Consider the following 22,458-nt stretch of genomic DNA (forward strand, 5'->3'; position numbering starts at 1 on the left):
TTATACTGCATAAAGGGATTCCCTGAACTTTTTGCACTTTATTTTTGTTCACTGGAAGTCAGTCACTGCTGCGATATTGCAACAAACATGATGGGAGATAACAAAGTTACATTGCTACCTTGGGACATATTTGATGCGAAAGCTATTTTTATGGAAGTGGATGAGAAGATCCTTCTATTGAGATGTTCAGCAGTTGGGAATTTTAAGAGGAAAAAGCTCATTACTGTAACTGCACAATTTGTATCTGCTGTGGATGAGATACTTGTGTTTATTTTAGGTGCAAAGAGACCGCAGAGTCTATGCATATGAAAGATGCTTCTAATAGCAAGATGTGAACATAATATGCACACATGCAGATGGTTCTGTATGCATTTAGATGGCCATTTGTTCCCCTTTTTATAAATGAGCAAGATTTACCAGCTGTGCTGGTGCCATGCCTGGCTGGTGAGGTACACATGGATCAGTGTCAGGGCCGTAGCCAGGATTTTGGTTATGCTCAGGTCATGACTGACCCTATACATCTTTTAATTATTCGATGAACTGTTCATTTATGATTTTTGTAAAAAAAAAAAAAAAACTAAAAAAACATTACAATTAAATTATTATTTTTTTTAATTAACTTTTTTATTGATTCGGAAATTAAATTCTAAAGGAGAAATACTGAAGCCTTGATTTATTTAACATTCATTGTAATATTATTGGCCTAAAAGTAGTCAAATGTAAAAAAAAATGTAGGGTCTCAGTTAAAAATAATAATAATAAAAATACCCACAGTGTGTAAGCTTTTAATTGTATAAACTCCCCCTCCCAAAATTCACAAAACGTATGTGCTTTTTTAAGACTTAACCGTATATCCTCACCTCTGTGTGTGTTTTTGTGGTGGACGTGCGGGGCCACTGGGTCAAGGTGGGCAGGGTCCGTATAGTTCCCACAGCCTGTGTGGAGGCAGCCTCTGCCACGCTATCAGCCTCCGTCTCCGGCCCCCCAGCACCAGCGGGCCCCCTGACGTCAGCCCTGGCCTGATAACGGGGTCCACAGAAAGCAGTAGGGGCAGGAGGGGGAGGGGGAGGGGGGCAGATGGAGGGATGAGGTGGAAGAAGAACTGCCGGCGAAAGGGAGGGAGGGAACGAATGGGGTTACACTAACAGAGCCAGTGGTGGATAAGACCCTCAGACAGATAAGACGGAGCAGAGTGTGGAGCCTCTTTTGTTTTCCACTGCTCCTCCTGTCTGGTGGCTTCTCTGTTCTCCTCCTCTCTGACATTCCCTCCTTTTCTCTCCACTTTTAACTTCTTTTTTTTTCAGATGCAACCAATTTGTTAAACTTTTCTCCTCCACCACCCCTCCTCTCCTTGTCTAAAGAAAAATATTCCTGCTGCTATCGGGCATGTGCGCAACGACCATCCCCTGGACTGAGGCACCTTTTCTCCTTTGGCTTCCTCGTTGTGTGCTTGTTTTCTCACAAAGTGTTTTGAGATCAGGAGGAGCCTGCTTTTGACTGACAGCAGAAGAAAGTTTTTGACATTGATGAAAAGTTCACACACGTTTCAATCCTCCATCCTTCTCTCATTCTTTTTCCATCCCACTTTGCATCTTTTAACCCCATCTTAGCCACACTGACACCTCTTTAACCCTCTCTGCGTGAACTCTACACGAACTCTTCAAAGACACCAGAATCCATTGTTTTGATGATGTCACCTTACCTTTACCTAACCTGAATCTTACCCCTAATTTGCCCCTCCACATACAAACAAACAGCTTTCTCTCTGCAACTAAGCCCCATATTAGCATATTAAACACTGGCTTTGCATTTGTGCGCGTGTGTGTTCCCTTTTTTCTCTTCAGGCCTTTGCTAGCCTGCGGACTTTGGCCAATGCTTATCACAGGGAGAGGTCCTGGGATCCCTGAGTCTCCACTGCTAAAAATACACTTAGCTCACAAAAACACACAAACATGCATTGCACATACACTGTGGGTATCATGGGGCATCCTCTATGAGGCTGTCAGTCAGATATCTGGCCAATATGGTTGGTCAATTTTGGATTTTGCACAATGGGCCTTCTGCGCAACACTAACCTGATTATTAACGAGTCACTCACAGAACTCCCTTTGGATTTTGCTCATATTAATAGCTGGCATTTGGGCAAGCAACACCCTGGAGTGGAATTTTAAATATTAGCATTACAAGCGTCAAAGAAATATTCAAACGTTTGTGCGAGTGAGTTGGTTAAGTAACTTTACAAACAGTGGAGACTATCAGAACAAAAGAGGTTTTGATAATTGAATTCTTATCATCTGTAATTGAGTGTTGTGTGATGTGTTTGCGCTGCTCTTCAAACAGTGTGAACCAAGAGACCAATTCAGCACTTGAGCCTGTCACTTACGAGAACCTGCAACTGAGGAGTTAATAATTTATTGAAAAACTAAAAAACAGTCCTGGTTAAAGGTGTTTGTGTGTGTGTGTGTGTGTGTGTGTGTGTGTGTGTGTGTGTGTGTGTGTGTGTGTGTGTGTGTGTGTGTGTGTGAGAGAGAGATGATTTGTGTTGCTGAAGCCCAGGTGTCTTGCTCGGCAGACTTGTGTCTCCCCCAGTGTGACTCCCTGACCTTACCTGGTCAAACACTTAATCAACATAAAGATACCTTAGAATAACACACAAATCCACACACTCACAACTAAATGTGGACTGTATAGACACAATCAGAAATCTCCTGATAAAAACCTTAATTTAACTAAATGACTTACCCAAGCTTAACCAAAATATTACTAAAGCTTAAACCCCCCAAAGTGAACAAACGCTTAACACAGTGAATGCACAGTGAATGTTGCTTTTGTGGGATATATATGATATAAACTGAAGTTAGTGGCCACGGAAATGACCACAGACACACACAGAATACATTTAAAGTTTTGATAAGTGCAGTGGTAGTCAGACAGAGACCTGTTTTGTGGCAAGAGTTGAGAGCAGAGCTTTAATGTCCCCATGGGGCAATTAGGTTTAAACACAGCAGTCAAACGATTAATCCTGTATATACAAAAGAAGTACAGCGATGAATAAAAATAGCAATGGAAACAAAACCATTTTGAGAAGCAGCGAGAAGCCTGACACCAGGGGACAGTCCCATTCGCAACTAACAGGCTAAATTACTTGATGGAATAAGAATTTTTTGTTCTCCAAATGAAATCACATCTTATGTACACATCTGTGTGTGGGCACTTTTGCAAAATGAAAAATTTGCAAGTGTGGTTCAATAAAGTGAACCATTCAGAAAAGTAAATTGAGTGGCTATCAAATAAGTGTCAAACAAGAAAATTGAATGAGTAAACAACACCAAAATGACTTAGAGTCATCAGACATAATCAGAGGTGTTTATGAGCCCATTTGACAGACAAAGAGTTAACATTGATTAGCACTGTTGTGGATCACAATCAGATAAAACATGGTGACATCAGCAGGAACAGATGCAGACAAGAATTAATACTTTCCGCTTACTTTGCAAAACAGCATGCTAATGAAGAAGATAATGTGTTTCCCTGGCCTCTGTTGGCCCATGTTGACATGGTATTCTGCCTCCTGGCTTTTCCTGCGTCTCCATTTGAAGTCTTCTTCCTGGAGCCAGGAGTCTACTAGCCTCAATGTGTGTGCGTGTCTGTGTGCACGCGTTTGTGTGTGCAAGGAAGAAGGGCCGAAGGGCCAAAGTAAGTCACCGACCCCAAATGATTGAATCTCTGCCCCAGCCAAGACGGGGACAGTTTTCCTGGTGCCTAATTTGAACACACACATGCAAGCAGGCACGCATGCATGCATGCATGCACGCACGCATGCACACACACACACACACACACACACACACACACACACACACACACACACACACACACACACACACACACACACACACACACACAAAAACCCCTTCCTCAGCAACAGTGTGCTGCTGTCCGCCACATACCAGCATCTCTATCTAGTGCCTCACCCAACACCTCCTCATTCATACACACACACACACACACACACACACACACACACACACACACACACACACACACACACACACACACACACACACACACACACACACACACACACACACACTGTGTGCTCTGGCCTCTGTCACTGTCAGTGATATAGCCTGACATGTGCAAACACACAAATCAAAACACACACTGTACTGTACAATAACACAAAAGAGGATGAACTCTATTTGATTTTTTGGTATTTGGCAATATATATATATATATATATATATATATATATATATATATATATATAAAAAAATAAATATATATATATAGTGATTACACTGTACTGTAGTAGCCTATAGTGGCAGCCTTGCTGCTAAAAGGGGACTTATCTTGCCCAACAAACTTCTTGTTCAACATGCAAAACTAACAGAAACACAGACTGAACCTCTATACATTAACTGGAACCATAGATGCATGAATCATTTCTGACTTTGGTGCTACTTTAAGCCCTCGGAGGCCAACAGGGGCCCACGCCTTGATATTATTAGCCACCAATTGGTGGTTCTGTTATCAGCCTGCAGTTACACATTGATGACAGTTCCCCATTTCCATTCAGACAATTTAGCTCTATTTGCCTTGACTTATACAAGAGAGGGTGGGTGGCAGTGAATCAATACTGCTGTATATGGTTATAGGTTATTGTATAAGGCTCATGTACAGATAGATAGATTGCGTTTTGTTTAAGCCATTTAAAGGGAAACGTCGCCAATTTTACACATCAAAGTCCGTTACAGTAACAGGGCTTGGGGAGTAGCCTACTACAGTATATGTGAAAAGTTGTATAAAGCTTGTTGTGGTTTTCTTTTGAGCTTTTGGAAATCTGATAGATGTCCTCAAATTATATCAATCAAGTCAGCGTCAGTTGGGGCTGAAGACTGCAAGTTTGAAAATGAAAAATAAAACGTTGAGGGTGTAGAGATAGAAAGAACTGAGCACACCAGACCTCTGTAGCTCGCTCCTCATGCAGGCTAGCGGCTCAGAGTGTGTCTCTACTCCTAGCATGACACACCCAAATCTCTGACCCAACTGTCGGTGTCCGAGTTCCACTGTGGTGGGTAATGTAGGTAGCAGGTATAACAACAAAGAAGAATGCGCAGAATGAAAAAGTTCTGTGCATTCATTTGGATTTTTTTTAATATGTCCATCGTGAGTCTAACAATGTTACAGAAGTGTGATACTAAATCAGTGCTACACCCACACAGGTGTTTTCAATAATGTTACCTGATTAGAGCACAGCTGCTTGATTAACATGTTTAGCTGCACCTGTTACATTAATGTGGGTCTTTCATTTTGTTTTCATTCTAAATGATTTATTTGTAAGGGACCATGTAAAAATATTGGACATGAATTATGCAATTGTATGCATTTCACGAAGTCAATTTACATGTTGTCCCTTGGTAAGTCCGGGGCTACAGGAGAACACCTGTATGAACACCTGGGATGAAAGCAATGTTGTGATGATGATTAGTTTCAGAAGTTTGTGCCTTGTGCCTCTTTTCAAGAAACAAGCTTTTTATTGATTTGCTGAACTCAACAAAGGAAAATATCACGTTTATAATTAATTTATTTTAATTGATTTTACAGTAGACATGTTTAACTTGTAATAGCAGGAAACACATGTGTAATTAATTACAATTAACATTCCATTTAGGTTTGCCAGTTCCAGGGATCTGCTAATGCCCATGCTCACTGAGGCACTTAAATATATATGAAGAGTCATAATGAATGTTAGGTTTCAATTTTATAGTGTAGATAACTACGCTGATATATATTCATCACATGATTGCCTTCTAATCAGATAATGTACAACATAGTGAATTTCCTCTTATGGATAAGAAAGTTAAAGTGTTCCTTTTACTAGAGGGCAACATAAATAATGAAACTGCACCCTCTTACCACCCTCACACACACACACACACACACACACACACACACACACACACACACACACACACACACACACACACACACACACACACACACACACACACACACACTGGACTGTATTGGCAGCCTCATAGAGCCACATAACTCAATGAAGCTGTCTTGTGGGAAGTGGCTACACAATGAAATGGCCTCGTGTGTTTACGTTGACTGGTGTTGATGACAGGTATAAATCTGTCCCCATGAGGACAACAACATCCCGGGACTTCCGACTAAAGGCGCGTCAAGCATCCAGCACAATTTTTCATTTTTGTCATAAAGACAAAAAAGAGTAGGCCTTATTTAAAATGTATAAATGGCAGGTCAGCACATTAATGGAAGCCAAGAAGTCATAATCAAATCAATGTTCTGTTAGACCCCCCATCGGTCACTGCTAATTAAATACGAGGTAGCCTATATGTCTATAACGGATACGTTTGGGGAAATGGATTGATTAAACTGTGCACTTGATATGTCGTTAATAACGGCCACTATACGTGTTAATCAACTTTAAAATATCTTGATCGCTTACCAGAATAATCAAACTTTTTTTTTGAGCTTGTAAAGCAGCACATTGCTGCGAAATATATACCACATATCACCAGGCTAATATACGTTTTTAATTTACGTTTTGAATTCACATAGACAACATAGGAGAAATATGTATACATGTACACGTTTGCAGAAAAAGAATACGCATATGATTATGATGTGTAGCCTATTATTGCTTTAGATACCGCTGGGAAAAAAAGAGATCACAGTAATATAAGCACCACAGACAGAATATTGTGGTGATTTCTTCGAAAAGATGAGCCTACTCGGAAATTAACCATCCACCAATCACCATTTAATGAAAGACTGAGGTCGTTTTAACAAATTAAACAAACTATTTAGACCTAGGCCTACTGCGTTTTTTTCATATTAAATTACGAAAGAAATGTTGACAAATGTTAAAGAGCGCTGGTATTGATCGAATGGAGGATTTAGCTTGGGATTTGGAAGCAACTCAGGGACTTTAATAAAAGTTGCTTTAATGTTAAAAATGATTTTATTTACAGATATTTTGAAATGGTTTATGATCTGCTATTATATACTGTATGTCTGTAACAGGGAAGAGACCAACAACTCTACTGAAAACGTTATTCATTTAAATCACACATTTTGTGTGTTAAAATTATCACCACAATCTACAAAAAGAAAACACAAACAAAAACGCTGTTTTATCGAACTTAGCAGGGAGGACATTTACTAGTGAGATCAATTCATTGTAAAGGCTTTTATAGGCTTTTTTTAAAGTCTGGTTACCATTTATAAAGCAAAGTCACTTCAGATATCTAGAATAAAATATCCTAAAATTTGGTTGGTCGAAAGTTATTAGGTTTCATTATGAAGTCATTTTGACATTTTTTTTGGCTTGAAGAGAGAGAGAGAGAGAGAGAGAGAGAGAGAGAGAGAGAGATGATAACAGCTGGATCTTGATCACAAAAGTCTCTCACTCCTCCTCCTCCTCCTCCTCTCTCATGTCCCCTCTCTCAGTTGTATTCTTATTTTTCTGAATGTTGCTTCACTTCTTAGCAGATCTAATTTTATTAAGGACGAGAGAGCTTTGCGGATTGTATTAAACTATATAGGCTAGCCTATATTTTGCGTTAATACTCCTAGACCTGTGCGTGACTGTATCCACACTAACATTATCCCTTCTATCAACACGGATGTACAGCTTCAAGGAGAGGACATGTATCAGGGCATAATGACAACCAACCACGGACCCTCTTCCTATGATGCCGGATTTCTGCACAACGCCTCGGCGGGCACCCCTCCGGTTTATGTGCCCACTACCCGGGTCGTCACCCCCATGATCCCGGCGCTGCCCTACCTCCAGACGCCCGGTGCGTCGCAGCAGAGCAGCCCCGTGTCGAGCCACTCTGCCTGGGCTCAGCCGTGCTCCGACTCGGTGCCCTCGTACAACCACTCCCCGGCGTCTCCGCGCTTCGCCTTCTCCACCAGCCCGCCTCTGTCCTCTGGGGTGGCCACTGTCCGGGAGACGGCTTCTTACAGCAGCCCGTTAAACATCTCTGCCAACGGGAGGGAGCACTACGGCACGCGGAGCCTCAGCGGGCCGTATCACAGCCCCTACCCGACCTACATAAGCCCGAACGTGGGTGGAACTTGGCCGGCGTCCCCCTTTGATAGCCCGGTCCTCCACGGTCTCCAAACCGGCGCTCCTCATGGCCCAACACGGCATCCAAACATAGGTGAGCAACAGGAAAATAAGGTAACATTGAAATATTATGTGCAAATGTCATGCTGAACTTTTTTTCCACCAATCCAATGTGTTTTATGAAATTCTGTCATCAAGAGAGATAGGCTATAAAGAATGTCAAACTATTAGCTTCCTTGTCAGGGAGAAAAACAAGAGAAGCATGTCTCATTTATTTATTTATTTGTCAACGATTAATGAAGAGTAGCTTAATGGCCATACAAAACATGAACGAGGTGAAAGGTTGTAAGATCTATGGAAAATCAATGTTTTTTTTTTTTACAGAACAGGATTCTCTTAAAAAAGAAAAATTTAGGCTATGGGCCTATATTTATACGCAAATTAAAAATCTAAAAATTAGAAATAATCTCTTAATTATTTATGAATTAACATTAAAGTAGGCCTATTAGTTGAAAAAACACACTAAACACACCAGATTGCACTAATTTAAAGTATGATTTAAAATTACAAATAAATCAATATTATAAAACAGTAATACAACATAACAAGACTAGATTTAACTCAAAGTCTGGTAAACGAATCAATTAGACGTCCCTGAATTAAGAGACTAGTTTAATATATATATATATATATATATATATATATATATATATATATATATATATATATAATATAATAATAATAATAATTTATTGTTCATTAAATTTCTGCAGAACGAACATTTCTAAAACGTTTAATTTAGGCTAAGTGAAGCAGGGCGCGTGCGTGCTTTTGTTTTTATTCACAAGTATTTTATTAAAACAACACAGTAACTAAAAACAATGACGACTTTTAGAAAGCTAGGCTGCCACGTGAGATCAACCATCACTGTGATAAATTCAACGCAGACACGGCGAGTCTCTGCAGAAGGTTTCTTTAAGTAACACAATTTCTATCGCACGACAGGTAGTATAAAATGGAAAGCATTTTTTTCTTTAAATTTAGGCCCAATAATGTTATGTCTGGCTAAAATAGCGATAAATTGAACCTGCTTAAAGTGTGAGATTAGGCCTATGTGGTTTGTTGAGAGTCCTGTAGGTTGGTATAGGTGAGACTGCTCTCTGCTTCTCTGTATCGCTGCATTATCACGTTTTAGTTAGACCTTTTTAACTAGACCTACACTTTAGGCTACTTAGGCTATTCAGTGTTCCTCGAAGTGACATTTTACACCTTTAAAAGTAAGAAAAACGTTTTTTTTTAAAATCAGTTCAATTTCATTCAATGTCTTTTGAATTGAAAAAAAAGACAAGGATTCCACATAAAAGGCTACATTTTTATTTCAGGAGGCCATTTAAACCACATTTTATAATGATTTCCTTTATGAATATAACAAACCAACAAGCCAGATTGAGTATAATGACAGTTAGCCTAAAGACTGCAGTTAATAGCCACACAATATAACAGACATGTTTTGTTTATTTTCATAAATCAAAGAAATCTATTATTTGAGTGATATAACTGAACCTGAATGGATACAGGCATTGATAAAACAGTTTATAGGGATTATAGTTTATTAGTTGTGTTTGACTGAGGTCAGATTTTTATTTAATTTAAAGTGTGTGTGTGTGTGTGTGCATGTGTGTGTGTGTGTGTGTGTGATCTGATCAGCAGTACAGGACTCAGCTGAATACTCAAGTCTTTTAGTGAGGATATAGTGGATCCTTTTTCATTGAAACAGCTTTTATGTCAGGAGTAACTGTAACCTGCTAGCATTATGTCCCTATGTCCTTTTCATTCATTCATGAATACATCCCCATTTCATTAGCATACAATTTACACTGTAATCTGATGGGCCTGATCATCATTAGACATATCACTTAATATTATTAGTAGTTTTATCAATTATTATTATTAAATTACTAATTTATAAATATCAGCTTACTCTTTCTGTGTCTGACTGCACTTAAATGCTTTGTGTTGTCAGGTCAAGTTTATTTATAGAGCACATTTAAACAATGAAATAAAAACACAGGCATTAATAAGAGAATAGAGGTAAATTAATAAAAACATAGAATATCTTTGTAAAATCAGAACACAAACAGCATTGCATTAACAACAAAATACAATACAAACAAATGAAAACCAGAGTGCAGTCAGGTCTTCAGGATGATAATTAGGAGGCCAAAGAAAAGAGATGGGTCTGTCGACGGGTTTTAAAGGTGCATGGAGGGGGGGAGATGTAATTATTAGAGGTAAATTATTCCATAATATAAGGCCAACAAGTGAAGACGCTCGATCACCTTTGGGTTTTAACTGTGTGCGTGGAATGGCGAGCAGTGATTGATCTCCAGATGTGAGGGGTCGGGAGGTGAAATAGGGGATGATCAGTTCAAAAAACGTAACCTGCACCGGTCCATGCAGTTCTTTAAAAACAAATAAAATAATCTTAAAATCAATTTTGTAGTTCACTAGTAGCCAGCACATGGCAGATATGGCCTCTCTTCCTAATACCAGCGAGGAGTGATGCTGCTACATTTGGAACAAGTTGCAGGCAGGCGATGTAGAGCTGACTGACTGATTCTGATTATTTATCAGGCCTATAAACGTTCTCTACAAGGCCACCTCTTCTAACTGTGTGATGAAGAAAGAAAAGGATCGGCTGTACAACAGTGTGACAGATAACAGCATTGATCCCCACTGACCTCTTCATCTGATTACAATCACACTCAACTCACAGCACATATAACCTGTTTACTCACCGCTTTTCTTCATAGGCGTTTCAGTAACAACTTCAGCTCATTGTTTTACAATCACATCAAATTAAATCAAATCCAAGTGTTTGGTGAAGTGGCATTCAGCCGTGCAGTGAAAGTCTCTCTATTGTTCTGTGAGCAGGAGAAAGGGGAAACTCCCTCAGCTGTGAAGTGATTTGCTTTTTCTTCTCAGTCAATGAAAGACGAAATCAATCACATGAGAATTCCTTTAATGATCATTGTCATTGATAATTAGCATAATATGTAGCTTAACTAAGGAACTTTAGAACATAATAACAGACAAATATTTTATATTTAAAAGTTGCTTAAATTAAGTTAGCAACTTTTTTTTCAACTTTATGTCTTATTTTTCCAGAGAAGCAGCCCAATGTCTGTGACATTATAAATAGCGTATAAAACGGTTTTAAGATCAGATGTTTGTCAAGTTCTGCCTTGATATGATCATTATTTCATACATGTAATCTAATTCAATTGGAAAAGTATTAAATGTAACCAGCTATACCATTGCTCTGACTACATTTTTTTTTTTTTTTAAGATAATTTTTTGGGCATTTTCGGCCTTTATTTTTGACAGAACAGCTGAAGAAATGAAAGGGGAGAGAGAAGGGGGAATGACATGTAGCAAAGGGCCGCAGGTCGGAGTCAAACCAGCGCCCGCTGCATTGAGGAGTAAACATCTATATATGGGCGCCAACATTTTTATTTTTTTATTATATATTTTTTGGATAAACATCATTACATTATATCTGTATTATCATTCTGCTAGGACCCCAGCAGTGATGAAAGTTAAACATGTCTCCCTCACACAAGGAGCCTGTGACCCTGCCTGTATTATTAAACAAAAAGCCAACTGATGACTTTAACAGTTTCTCTCCCTTTGCATGGCATCATGATGGCAAATAATACACACACATATTTTTACAGTTTGCGTAGCATTCGGGTAAACATCGGTGGAAAAATATCAAAAAAATTTACTAAAGTATATTTTAAAAAGAAATGCATGTAAAAGGCATAAAATATCAAAAGAATAGTAAGATTAAGTAAATACAAGTAACATTACCAAGCTGTAAAAATACTCCATTACAAGTAAAACTCCTGTACTAAAACTGTAATCATTAGAATATTATTACAGATACTTTAATGTGTATATGGAATTTAATCTTGGGTGGAGCTAATTAAACTATTTCATAAACTGTTTCATTTACAACAATGCATCATGTTTTATAGATTCATCTTGTGTTTTTTTCTGTAAAACACAACTACATCTGTCAAATAAATGTAGTGGGGTAAAAAGTGCAATATTAAGTATAAAGTTAAGATTCTCAAGTTAAGAACAAATACCCTTAAATTTGTACTTAAGTACAATATTTAAGTAAATGTACTTAATTACTTTGCACCATTGAGAAAGGCCTCTCTGTTATTATTAGCTAAGCACAATTTCTTAACCTTTTGATCATATGTTTTGCATTAGTGACCACAGCTGTCAGATTGAATAAAAAGGTCCAACATCAAAAGAAATATTCATGTAGAATAAAAAAAACAATTGTAGATAAAGCTGAGTATATACACTTTGCTACTTTGAAATGTTGCCACTGTATTCCCTCTTAAACTGCCAACACTGTGACAACTAAAAAAAACACAATTCAAAACTTGTGCAGACAGTTCTTCTTCACATGAGTCACAGCTGTTTTCAACTATGTCCTCTTAAAGCGCTGTAAAAAAATGAACCTCCATTTAGATAGACATGGACTCATTGCAGGGTTTCTTTTGTGTATTGTCTTGTGTTGCTGTGTTGTGTTGGCTACAATTGCCTGGCTCAAGGTTAGCTTGCCCTGCTGTCTCTGTTTTGCTCTCAGCCTTGGAGGAGGCCTGCACATGTATCAGTTAGACTCTCCAGCGAGGGAGAAGCAGATGGAGGCCAGATTAACGCTATCTGAAGGAAAGTAATTATGCACAGTGAAACGTACAGTTAAAAACAACAATATGATCTGAAGAAAAGTAATTATGCACAGTGAAACGTACAGTTAAAAACAACAATATGATCTGAAGAAAAGTAATTATGCACAGTGAAACGTACAGTTAAAAACAACAATATGATATGATTTAAATGTGTCTTTTTGCGGTTAATATGTTGATGTTTTGCACATTGCCTCAATCTATTCTCAGCATAAGCTCATAGCAGCTGATAAATACTGTAGCCTGTGCTGTCACATCATCATACCACAGATTGATGCCTCCCCTAAGCCTGAACGGTTTGGTTCTCTGTTCTGTGCAACATGAGAGAGGTGAGATGAGTGAGGATTATATTTATGAGATGTCATGCTAGCTGAGAGAGAGGGAGAAAGGGATGTGATAGACATGGAGTCTCTATTTGAATATGATGAAGCTCTATTCCGTCTCTATTTCCAGCTGGCTCTTTATCTCACGGGGAGCTGTGAGATAAGGAGGGATTCCAGGCTGCTGGTGTGTGGGCCTGTGAAACTGTAGCCTGCTTCTCCTGCTGGCGTAGAGATGTCACTGCATTTGATAATCAGTGTTTGACAGTGCAGGGAAGTGCAGAGTGGAAGGATTGTTAGTGGCATAAACTCAGCTGGATGTTAATTTATCTAGGAATCGTAGAAATTAGCTCGGTTTGGTCTGTAATACGAGCTGAATATGTGTAACATTGTATGTACAACAATTATGTAAGGTCTATTTATTTATTTATTTTTTATTTCTTTGCCATGGCTGACAATGGATACTGAATTGTCATCATCAGATTTACCAAGTTATTGCCAAAACACTATTAAATAGTAAAATAACTTCTCAGAAAAATGTGGCTTCAACTTGACCAGGATGGATTTTTTTTAGTTCATCCTGTGCAGTTTTGAGAGTTAGAGAAGGTATTCTAGCTCATATACAATAGTATTGTATGATCTTTGACCTGATGTTAAAAAAATAACCCACCGTTTTTACATGACAGAAGCAAATTACTGTTTGATCCAGATCAGGCTTAAGGGAAAAGAAAAACTGATGTTTTAGCATATCATATTTATTTCTTGTCATCCTCCTACAGACCTGTTTGATGACTTTGCTGAGGGGCGAGAGTGTGTGAACTGCGGGGCGATGTCGACCCCCCTCTGGAGGCGGGATGGTACCGGCCACTACCTGTGCAATGCCTGCGGACTGTACCACAAGATGAACGGCATCAACAGACCTCTCATCAAACCTCAAAGACGACTGGTGGGTGACAGCAGAGCACTTTTGTACTCTGTACCATACAGTGAAGTAATACGGTGTGTTACATGGATATTAACTACTGCAGTGTAAAATGAACGTATTTTCTTTTTCTCCTTTTTAAAATGATGGCTTTGACACTATATATGCTACAGTCTGCCTCGAGGAGGGTGGGTCTGTCCTGCACCAACTGTCACACCACCACTACCACCCTGTGGCGACGAAACGCAGAGGGAGAGCCGGTCTGTAACGCCTGTGGCCTCTACATGAAACTCCATGGGGTGAGAGAGAGGGAAAGAACGGAGAAGGGGAGGAAGAGCAAGTGCATCTCAGTTAATGCTGAAATCTTGTATATAGCCAGTTGAAAACATATTTTTTACTTGAACTGATCATTCCCAGAGACTTTAAAAATCTATCTTCAGAAATTAGTAGAAAAAAATGGGCAAGAGAAACTTTCCATTTTCCTTTGCATCTCTGAATGTTGACCTCACCTTTCTAAAATAACATTTTCACCATTCCTCCACGGATGCTACACTTATCTTACTTCAGTCTGCTGTTGTTGACTGATTCCTTTGTCTTTGTGTCTGACAGGTACCACGACCCCTGGCTATGAAGAAAGAGGGGATCCAGACCCGTAAACGCAAACCCAAGAACCTCAACAAGTCCCAAACTGGTTAGCTTCAAAACCACATCACTTACGTTTGTGTATTTATGTATGTAGGTATAGTTATTAGATAAGCAGGGGGCATAGCTAGTCCATATCCTCGATGTTACACTTCCGGGATTTTCCAGGTGCCGCCGGATTTCTTTCATTTCGGTTGGATGTCCATTACCTTCAGTTTTCTTTGTGTTGGCATTTTAAACTCCGGTGGATTTATGAGGACTATGATTAACTGCTCCTCAGATCTCTGCAGGGTAAATCGAGACAGCTAGCTAGACTATCTGTCCAATCTGAGTTTTCTGTTGAATGACTAAAACAACTTTTGAACATACACGTTATATATATATATATATATATATATAATAAGTTCCTTCCCAAGGCTATTTTGCAGCGGCACCGTGGCTCTGCCCGGTGCTTATGAGGATTATGATTGGTTTAAAGAAATGCCAATAAACCAGAGCACGTTTTTCTCCTATCCCGGAATGCTATGTGGACATACACATGGACGTACACATGTTCCACAAAATAAGTTCCTTCCCGAGGCTATTTTGCAGAGGCTCCGTTGCTCCTTGCGGCACGTGGCGCTGCCCAAGATGATTGTGATTGGTTTAAAGAAATGGCAATAAACCAGAGCACGTTTCGCCAAACCCTCCTCCGCAGCTTTGTGGCGGAAGGTCTGGCAATGCGAGACTAGGGCATAGCTAAGACCTACTAACTAGGACCATTTACATGTGCATGCCTTCTGTAAATGTGTAATGACCTCAGCTCTGGTGCTCCACAGGGACCCCAGGCAGTGAGGGGACTCCGGTCACGCCAAGCAGCACTCCCCGGGCCTCCAACACCACAGAGGAGCCTCGCCAGATAAAGACGGAGCCGGACACTCACAGCTTGTACACCCAACACAGTGCACATGCACAGGTTGAACACCTTTAGTTGAATTTCAGAGAATTTTTACTTCCAAAATTTGTTTTAGAGTCGGCGGTTGTGATGACAAAAAAAGGCTCATTAAATTTAGTCTAATAACATTCTAATAAGCCCAGAAAAGTGTATCACCTGGAACAGACAATAGCTAAACTACTGCTTAGACATGATTATTATAATATGGAGTCCTATTTTGCACTCTTGTACTATATTGATGACTCCCACATGCCAAATAATGGGACCAGAAAAGGAAAAGATAAATGTCCCTATTTTTTAAATTTTTGATCTCAATGTAAAGTGGAAGGAACACCCACATAGGACTGATTACATAACATCTTCCCATACGGGCCTTCTCACCCTTTTCTTCTCTGTCCTTCTAGATTTCAGCCTTGCCAGCCTACATGACAACTCAAAGTGGGACCATTCCTCTCAAGATGTCCCCTGGGGGCCACGGTGGGTCTTCTGGCTCCAAAGCTGAGGCCTGGAACAACCTAATCCTGGCCTAGAAGACCTAACCAGCATCTCAAATCATACCGATTAAACTCTCCTAAGAGACAAGTGTCTGCAGAAAGCCGATTGACGCTCTGGATGCAGATGTTGCTGCAGCCTACACACACAGTGCAGTGCCTTCAGTGCAATGCTCTGGGACAAATATGTGGGCGCCACAAAAGAAATGGAGATCTTAAACAGAACTGCACAGATACTGTGCGTTCACTCACAGCAATCGATGGACTGAATGCAGTTTGTTAAAGAGTAGTACTGTGATTAGACACACAACTCTTGGTATGAAAAACTGCAACAAGTGAAAAAACTTTTTTGTGTCTGTCTACCATGCCAGTGCAGGGGCATTAAGTGACTGATACTGTAACATAAACCAGTAACAAATAACAATAATGGTCAGACTTTATTTCCCTGAGTTATTTTTATGTCATTTTCATATTAATAAGGACAAGTTGCCAAAGAATGATGGACACACACAAGAATCACAACAGCACCCTTCAAAGTCAAACGTAGCACCATGGAGTAGCAAGTGTACTTAAAGGGTCAGTTCACATTAATAAGAAAAACAACAACTATATATTTTCACACTCACAAGGGGTAGGCCTATTTACTTGCATTGCATGCAATGGAGGTGAATGAAAATGTATTTTTACTCTAGTCTCTTTACAGAACAAACGATGTGCCGGTTACTTAATAATCCACAGACCTCAATGTGATCAGTATTCTGTATGTTTGGTAGATGATTCAAACTGTATCCAGTAAAGCACTTTGCTATTTTTTATAGATTTTCAAAGGATGTCAATTAATTTAGCACAACACTCAAACAAGCAGTCATCTTAGCTGTAATAGGGCGGCTCAGTCTGAGCAGCAATATCTCAAAATGGAAACAGATATGTATGTGAATTGTGATTCGGATGAACTGACCCTTTAAACATTTCCCAAACTTGACATTCAATGATTACAGTCCCTTATATGTGATACCACTGATTGTAATGCACAGGTAATTTCACAGTACATCTAATTTTACAAAGAGAAGATAATCATGAGAATTTCTTCTAAACTTATTGTAAGAGAGAATTGCTCAAGACATCATCACTCCTCAAGACCTTCAGTATATGTGATCTCCCTCTTTGTTTCTGGACAGTTACCTGAGCGGCGTGGCTTTCAATTTAACGTGCGTCAGTATTGACATCTCTATGAAAAAATACATAATAAACTACCTATGCAGCAAGTTAAGTTGCACATTATGAATGCAGATGGAAGTAATGGCACATAGCTCCCTCTGCTGACACAAGTGCAGATGTGCATCCATAAAAAAAAGCATAATCAACTTTAATCCTGCTAGTATTTATTATTAAAAGGCACAGCCCCAAACCACACAATCATCTAACCATAATCTATTAGCTCAAGGTTGTTTGATAGACTTTATGACGGTGTATTGTATCAAGACTGTACAGATTGTTACCAAATACTTCATGCTTTAATTTGCTTATGACAAGTATGGGGGGCTGGGGCAACATGTGTTAATGTGGGACATTGTCGCCATATGTAATTATCAACAAATATATGAGCATATATGTAAAAACTCCACTCCAGTATAATTGTAATACACCATTTGTGATATTTTGTCAGTAAAGATACAGTGAAAGATGTGGACATGTGGAATAACACTACCTGATGCCCTTCCTCTGTGTGCAACTGTAGCTCTACTGAGGAAACTAATAAAGACAAAGCATTTTGACATAATGCAAATGGTGTAAAAGTTTGGCGTCATTCATTTCACTTGAAATGCATACCAAATGTGTGAAATATTTAGTCTTACAGTAGCTTCCTCATCATCTTGGCAAAGAGTTTAGTTATCGGACAACTTGTGGGGCTTCTTCTGAAAACTGCATCCTTCCAATTTCTAAGTATTCTTTTGTGAACTTTACAATATCTTTGATAAAAACATGGACGGCACATTGATTGAAGTCTTCAGTCAGCTTCTCCCTGATGATCTTGGCATATTTGTCCTGCACCATCTCTTTCCAACACTGTTGAAATGTGAGTCTCATTTGATCCTGGATGACGTCAGATACTTGTGAGTTAAAAGTGTAATCAAAAGCAAATGCACCTCCCTTGTCTAAATATTCCTCAAAGCTTCCACTTTTTTCTGAAAGCAGAACTTGTGCAGCTTCGATCACAGTGTTTGCCTCCTGTGTGCAGATTTTCTTCTCCTCTTCTGGTTTGCTTTCAAAAATGCTATGCATACTTTTGAAGTAACTCTTCCAGTCTGACCCCTGCACATTGTTTATCAAAGAGAACCTTGCAGATCTCTGAAGGTATTTCACATTAGAAAACAGATTTTCACATAAAGGATTAAGATCTGCCTTTTCAGCTGCTTTGACGTAGTTCTCATGGTCCTCAGCCTGATCGATACAGTCCACTTGGCTGTAGTTAATATCCCTGAACAGATTTTCTTTGGCTCCTTTGAAGCCCCAGCTTTTCACAAAACCAATATGAGTCTTTACTCCATACACGCTCCACCACTCCTTAGCTTTCTGAACCAGGTTCAGCATGCATGGATCTGTGTTTCTAGCCAAACACGGGCTGTTCATGGTGAAAACATACACCTTACACTCCTCTGAGACAGTCTCTGACTCCAGAAGTTCCTGGGTTTGTTTTATAAGGATGTCCTCGCTGTGTTCTCCGTTGTTGTAATTAGGATAATAAGGTCCATACATGACGACCTCCTCCTGTTTCTCAATAACGGCCCATGAATGCTGCTTATCTTCTGCACCACATTCCTCAGTGATGTCACGCCGAAACTCCAAAAATTTCTTGTTAATTGACTCATTGAGTAAGATGTCATTGGAGGCTTGTCTGAACTTGAGATGCTCCAATACTTTCTTCACAGAGTATTGTGTGTCAGCCCAGGATGATACCTGCTGGAAGAAGCTCTCAGTGTCCGTCAGGAGTTGTGACCGTCCATTCACACAGGCTTCAGGTGTGCAGGGCCGACCCCAGCTCGTCCTGGAACACAAAGTTTGGCTGAATAACACAAAAACACTGTGAAACGGGGTATATAAACATAGTGAGAATCAGGAATACTTTTTGACACTTCTAAGCACAAAGTTCAATTGGACATATGATAAGAATTTTGGTGTCAAACTTTTATTTTATTACATTTTTAAACAAATAGTTTGACATTTGGGGAAATACACTTATTTGCTTTCCTTCAGAGGTAGACAAGAAAGTAGATACCAAGTCATGTTTGTCCATTAAATATGTATCAACTAGCAAGTAGCCGGTTAGCTTAGCTTAGCTTAGCATAAAGACTCAACTGAGGAAAACTAGACTGGCTCTGTCCAACAGTAACAAAATCCAACTACCAGCACCTCTAAAGCTCAATAATTAACACGTTATATTTTGTTTGTTCAATCCGTACAAAATATTGAAGGAAAAAAAGTGACACATTTTGGTTTTGACTCCAGCAAGTGACTGGAAGAAATAGTCAAGCCAAGGTAGCCAAGAAATACTAATAGCAATATAATAGGCAGATTGCATTACATTTCGACAAGCCCACGCTAGCAGTTTCCCCGTTTCTAGTCTTTGTGCTGAGCTAAGTTAAGCAACTGCAGATTCATTTTCAATGGACAGACATGACAGTAGTATTTTCATCTAACTCTCTGCAAGAAAGCAAATAAGGGTATTTCACAAAATGTTGAACTTTTCCTTTAAGATCAGATAATTTACTTTTTTGTTAAAATAATCTTTCCAAAGTCAATAATAAACAGTAAATGCAAATTAGGCATGTTAAGTGTCCGTTCTATGAGCATATTTCTAGGGTTGAAATGCTAGATGTGCCTGTTTTGCTGGCTCTTCTTCTTTGTTACAGGATCTGGGTCAGAGCAGAGCTTGGGGAAGAGGGTCGTCCTTAGCTTCCTGAGCCACACATGAAGCCACACGTTAAGCTCACCACCTTCCTAGTACCTAGTTCCTAGTACCAGTCCCTCTCTTTTTGCTGCACATTTCCACACACTCATACACACTTACATGACTGATTCCACATTCTTTTATATATTTTTGTGCTTAAACATGCCTATTTTGTACTTGTAAACTTGTCTGTTGCAGCCTAGGACCCGGGCTGTGACATATAGGGCTTGTGAAACATAACGATATCATATAAAGCATATAATATGACATACAGTAATACTGTCACCTTGACATGTTTGTGACATTAGTAATACCAAGAGGAAGTGAAAATGCGTGACACCTGAAATACCCTCTGTCCTTTTACAACCCAGAATAAACCTGCGACTTTCCAATTGCAACACATTGCTTAAGACAAAAGTTCCACCCCATGTGAACTGTACAGTTTAACTCTTCTTCAGTCAGTACTTACTTCAGTTTGACATGCTCTGTGGCTCTATCAGTCTCATATCTGTCCAGCAGAGTTTTCAGACTGGCCAAACATTTCTTTGTGTACAGTGGAGGCTCCTTTTCATATCCACTTAACAGAGATCGTTTACGACTTAACCTGAATAAAAACAGACTGATTATCATTTAAGATCAGAGAACAGTGTATGTATAGTGGCTGTTAGAAATGAACCAAATACTGGTTAGCTACGTGGGACATCTGTGGACAACAGTTGTTGATGGTTTTGCTGAAAGAATACATTAATTTAAGAGCCTGAGCAATGTTTCAGCTATTTCAGCAAAGAAAAGTGAAAGAAAAGTCAGACACTATCAGGATGAAAGGAAACGTCCCTTCACCTGTCCTTCATAGTTTTTGTCAAAGTAACAACTGAGTTCACTCACGTGGTAAGTTCCATCCAGACTCCTCAGCCCTGGTAGTTCAGGAATCATTCAGTTAAAATGTGGCTCCTCTTTTCTCTTGTAGGGTCAATCATTTAGTTGTCTCCTGATGCCAAGAGAAACAGCTCTGACAAACAAAGCTACACAAGCAACGGCTACAATGGATGTACTCCTAACAAGTTTACTTATTAAGACAGTTTGAGAGTTTGTGACTCTCAACACTGAGCTCCTCCTCTTGGTAATGCTCACGGGCCACGGCCATATAGATATTACCTTCCCTAAACACTGTTGACGTTTTGCCTCTTTCAGCCAAGCCAAGTGTGTGTCATCAACTTGTGTTATATCGTCAGCAACCCTTTTTTCCAGTTTGGCAAGTTCAAAGAATTTTAAAAGGAAAAAGATCAAGGCCCACTTTTCTTTGGAAGTGCAAGACATGTTAGTTTTGCCTCATTGAGTGATAAGAGTAGAAGACTATCGACAATGTATGAGATGTTTCTGGTTCAGTGACACATACTGTGCTGGAGGTTGGCTGCAGTCCATAACCCTACCCTAACCCTATGTAAACAAGAGCGATACCTATTGAAATATAATTGCACAATTAGTCCTTGGTTCACCTGGCTTAAAAAAAGTCAGCCCATGATTCCAAGTATGTGTATGTTTCTGAATATAATGGCGAGCAGACACTGTGAAGGAGAATTTATCGTAAAGCAATTTTGTTGTTGTATGGCATCATCATTAGAGCTCATTCATTAGTGTGTTATTAAGTATAGGAATTTGAAACATTATTTAGAAAATGGTGTTAACTTTTTGGCAAGGACCCTTCATTCTTTGTGTTTAAAGGTTTTTAGACAGTGTCAGTGTTAAAACAAAGGCATATGAGCACATATTAGGAGGAGACTGTTGCGCCATGCAGAGTAACAGGTTGGACAGGATCTGTCTGGATTCTGACAGAGTAGCATTTCTGCGCGTTCAACACAGGATATTAACTTTTATTCAAGGTTTTGAAATAAAATGTCTGAATAACTACTGGATGGTTCGCCATGAAGTTTTTGTTTAATGGCATTCATGGTGCCCTGAGGATGAACCCTACTGACTTTGGTGATCCCCTGATTTTTTTTTCTCTCTTGCAACACCATTAGTTTACATTTGTAAATAAGTAAGTAAGTAAAGTAAAATTTCTCAACAACTATTTGAGGGATTGCCATTCAGTCACCCTGAAGGGTTGTCATTTTAAGCTCATCATCAACATTATAATTTCTTGAAAACTCTAGTTTATGAGCAAATACCAACAAAACTAACAACATTGCTATCAGCGTCAGCTGCACTTTGTTAATTAGCAAATGATAGAATGCTGCCATTAGTATTTAGCTTAAAATGCCGCTGTGCGTTCAGTCTCACAAAGCTGTAGTCTTGTTAACGCCAAAAAAGCAGTCAGACATAAA

The 22,458-nt window shown here is 39.3% G+C and overlaps 2 protein-coding genes across 4 annotated transcripts; one reads left to right on the plus strand and one right to left on the minus strand.

Moving 5' to 3' along the window:
• Nucleotides 1-7,462: 7,462 nt before the first annotated feature.
• On the plus strand, nt 7,463-17,945 carry gata4 (GATA binding protein 4). The gene is made up of 6 exons (XM_039781175.1): nt 7,463-8,201; nt 13,976-14,142; nt 14,292-14,417; nt 14,728-14,809; nt 15,579-15,715; nt 16,099-17,945. The coding sequence occupies exons 1-6, from the start codon at nt 7,682-7,684 to the stop codon at nt 16,222-16,224; spliced, it is 1,158 nt and encodes a 385-aa protein (XP_039637109.1). The 5' UTR covers nt 7,463-7,681; the 3' UTR covers nt 16,225-17,945.
• LOC120546312 lies at nt 16,604-21,236 on the minus strand. Of its 3 annotated transcripts, XM_039781173.1 has the most exons (3): nt 21,020-21,236; nt 20,604-20,738; nt 16,604-19,231 (listed from the first exon to the last, which is right to left on the minus strand). In XM_039781173.1, exons 1-3 carry the CDS (start codon nt 21,031-21,033, stop codon nt 18,076-18,078), a joined length of 1,305 nt encoding a protein of 434 aa, XP_039637107.1. In that variant the 5' UTR covers nt 21,034-21,236; the 3' UTR covers nt 16,604-18,075. The 3 variants fall into 3 exon arrangements, with proteins under 3 accessions (XP_039637107.1, XP_039637108.1, XP_039637106.1); XM_039781174.1 differs by lacking the exon at nt 20,604-20,738; XM_039781172.1 differs by having other exon boundaries at nt 20,604-21,236.
• Between the last annotated feature and the right edge of the window lie 1,222 nt (nt 21,237-22,458).

Source organism: Perca fluviatilis, chromosome 18 (assembly GCF_010015445.1).
Source record: "Perca fluviatilis chromosome 18, GENO_Pfluv_1.0, whole genome shotgun sequence".
Lineage (NCBI taxonomy): Eukaryota > Metazoa > Chordata > Actinopteri > Perciformes > Percidae > Perca > Perca fluviatilis.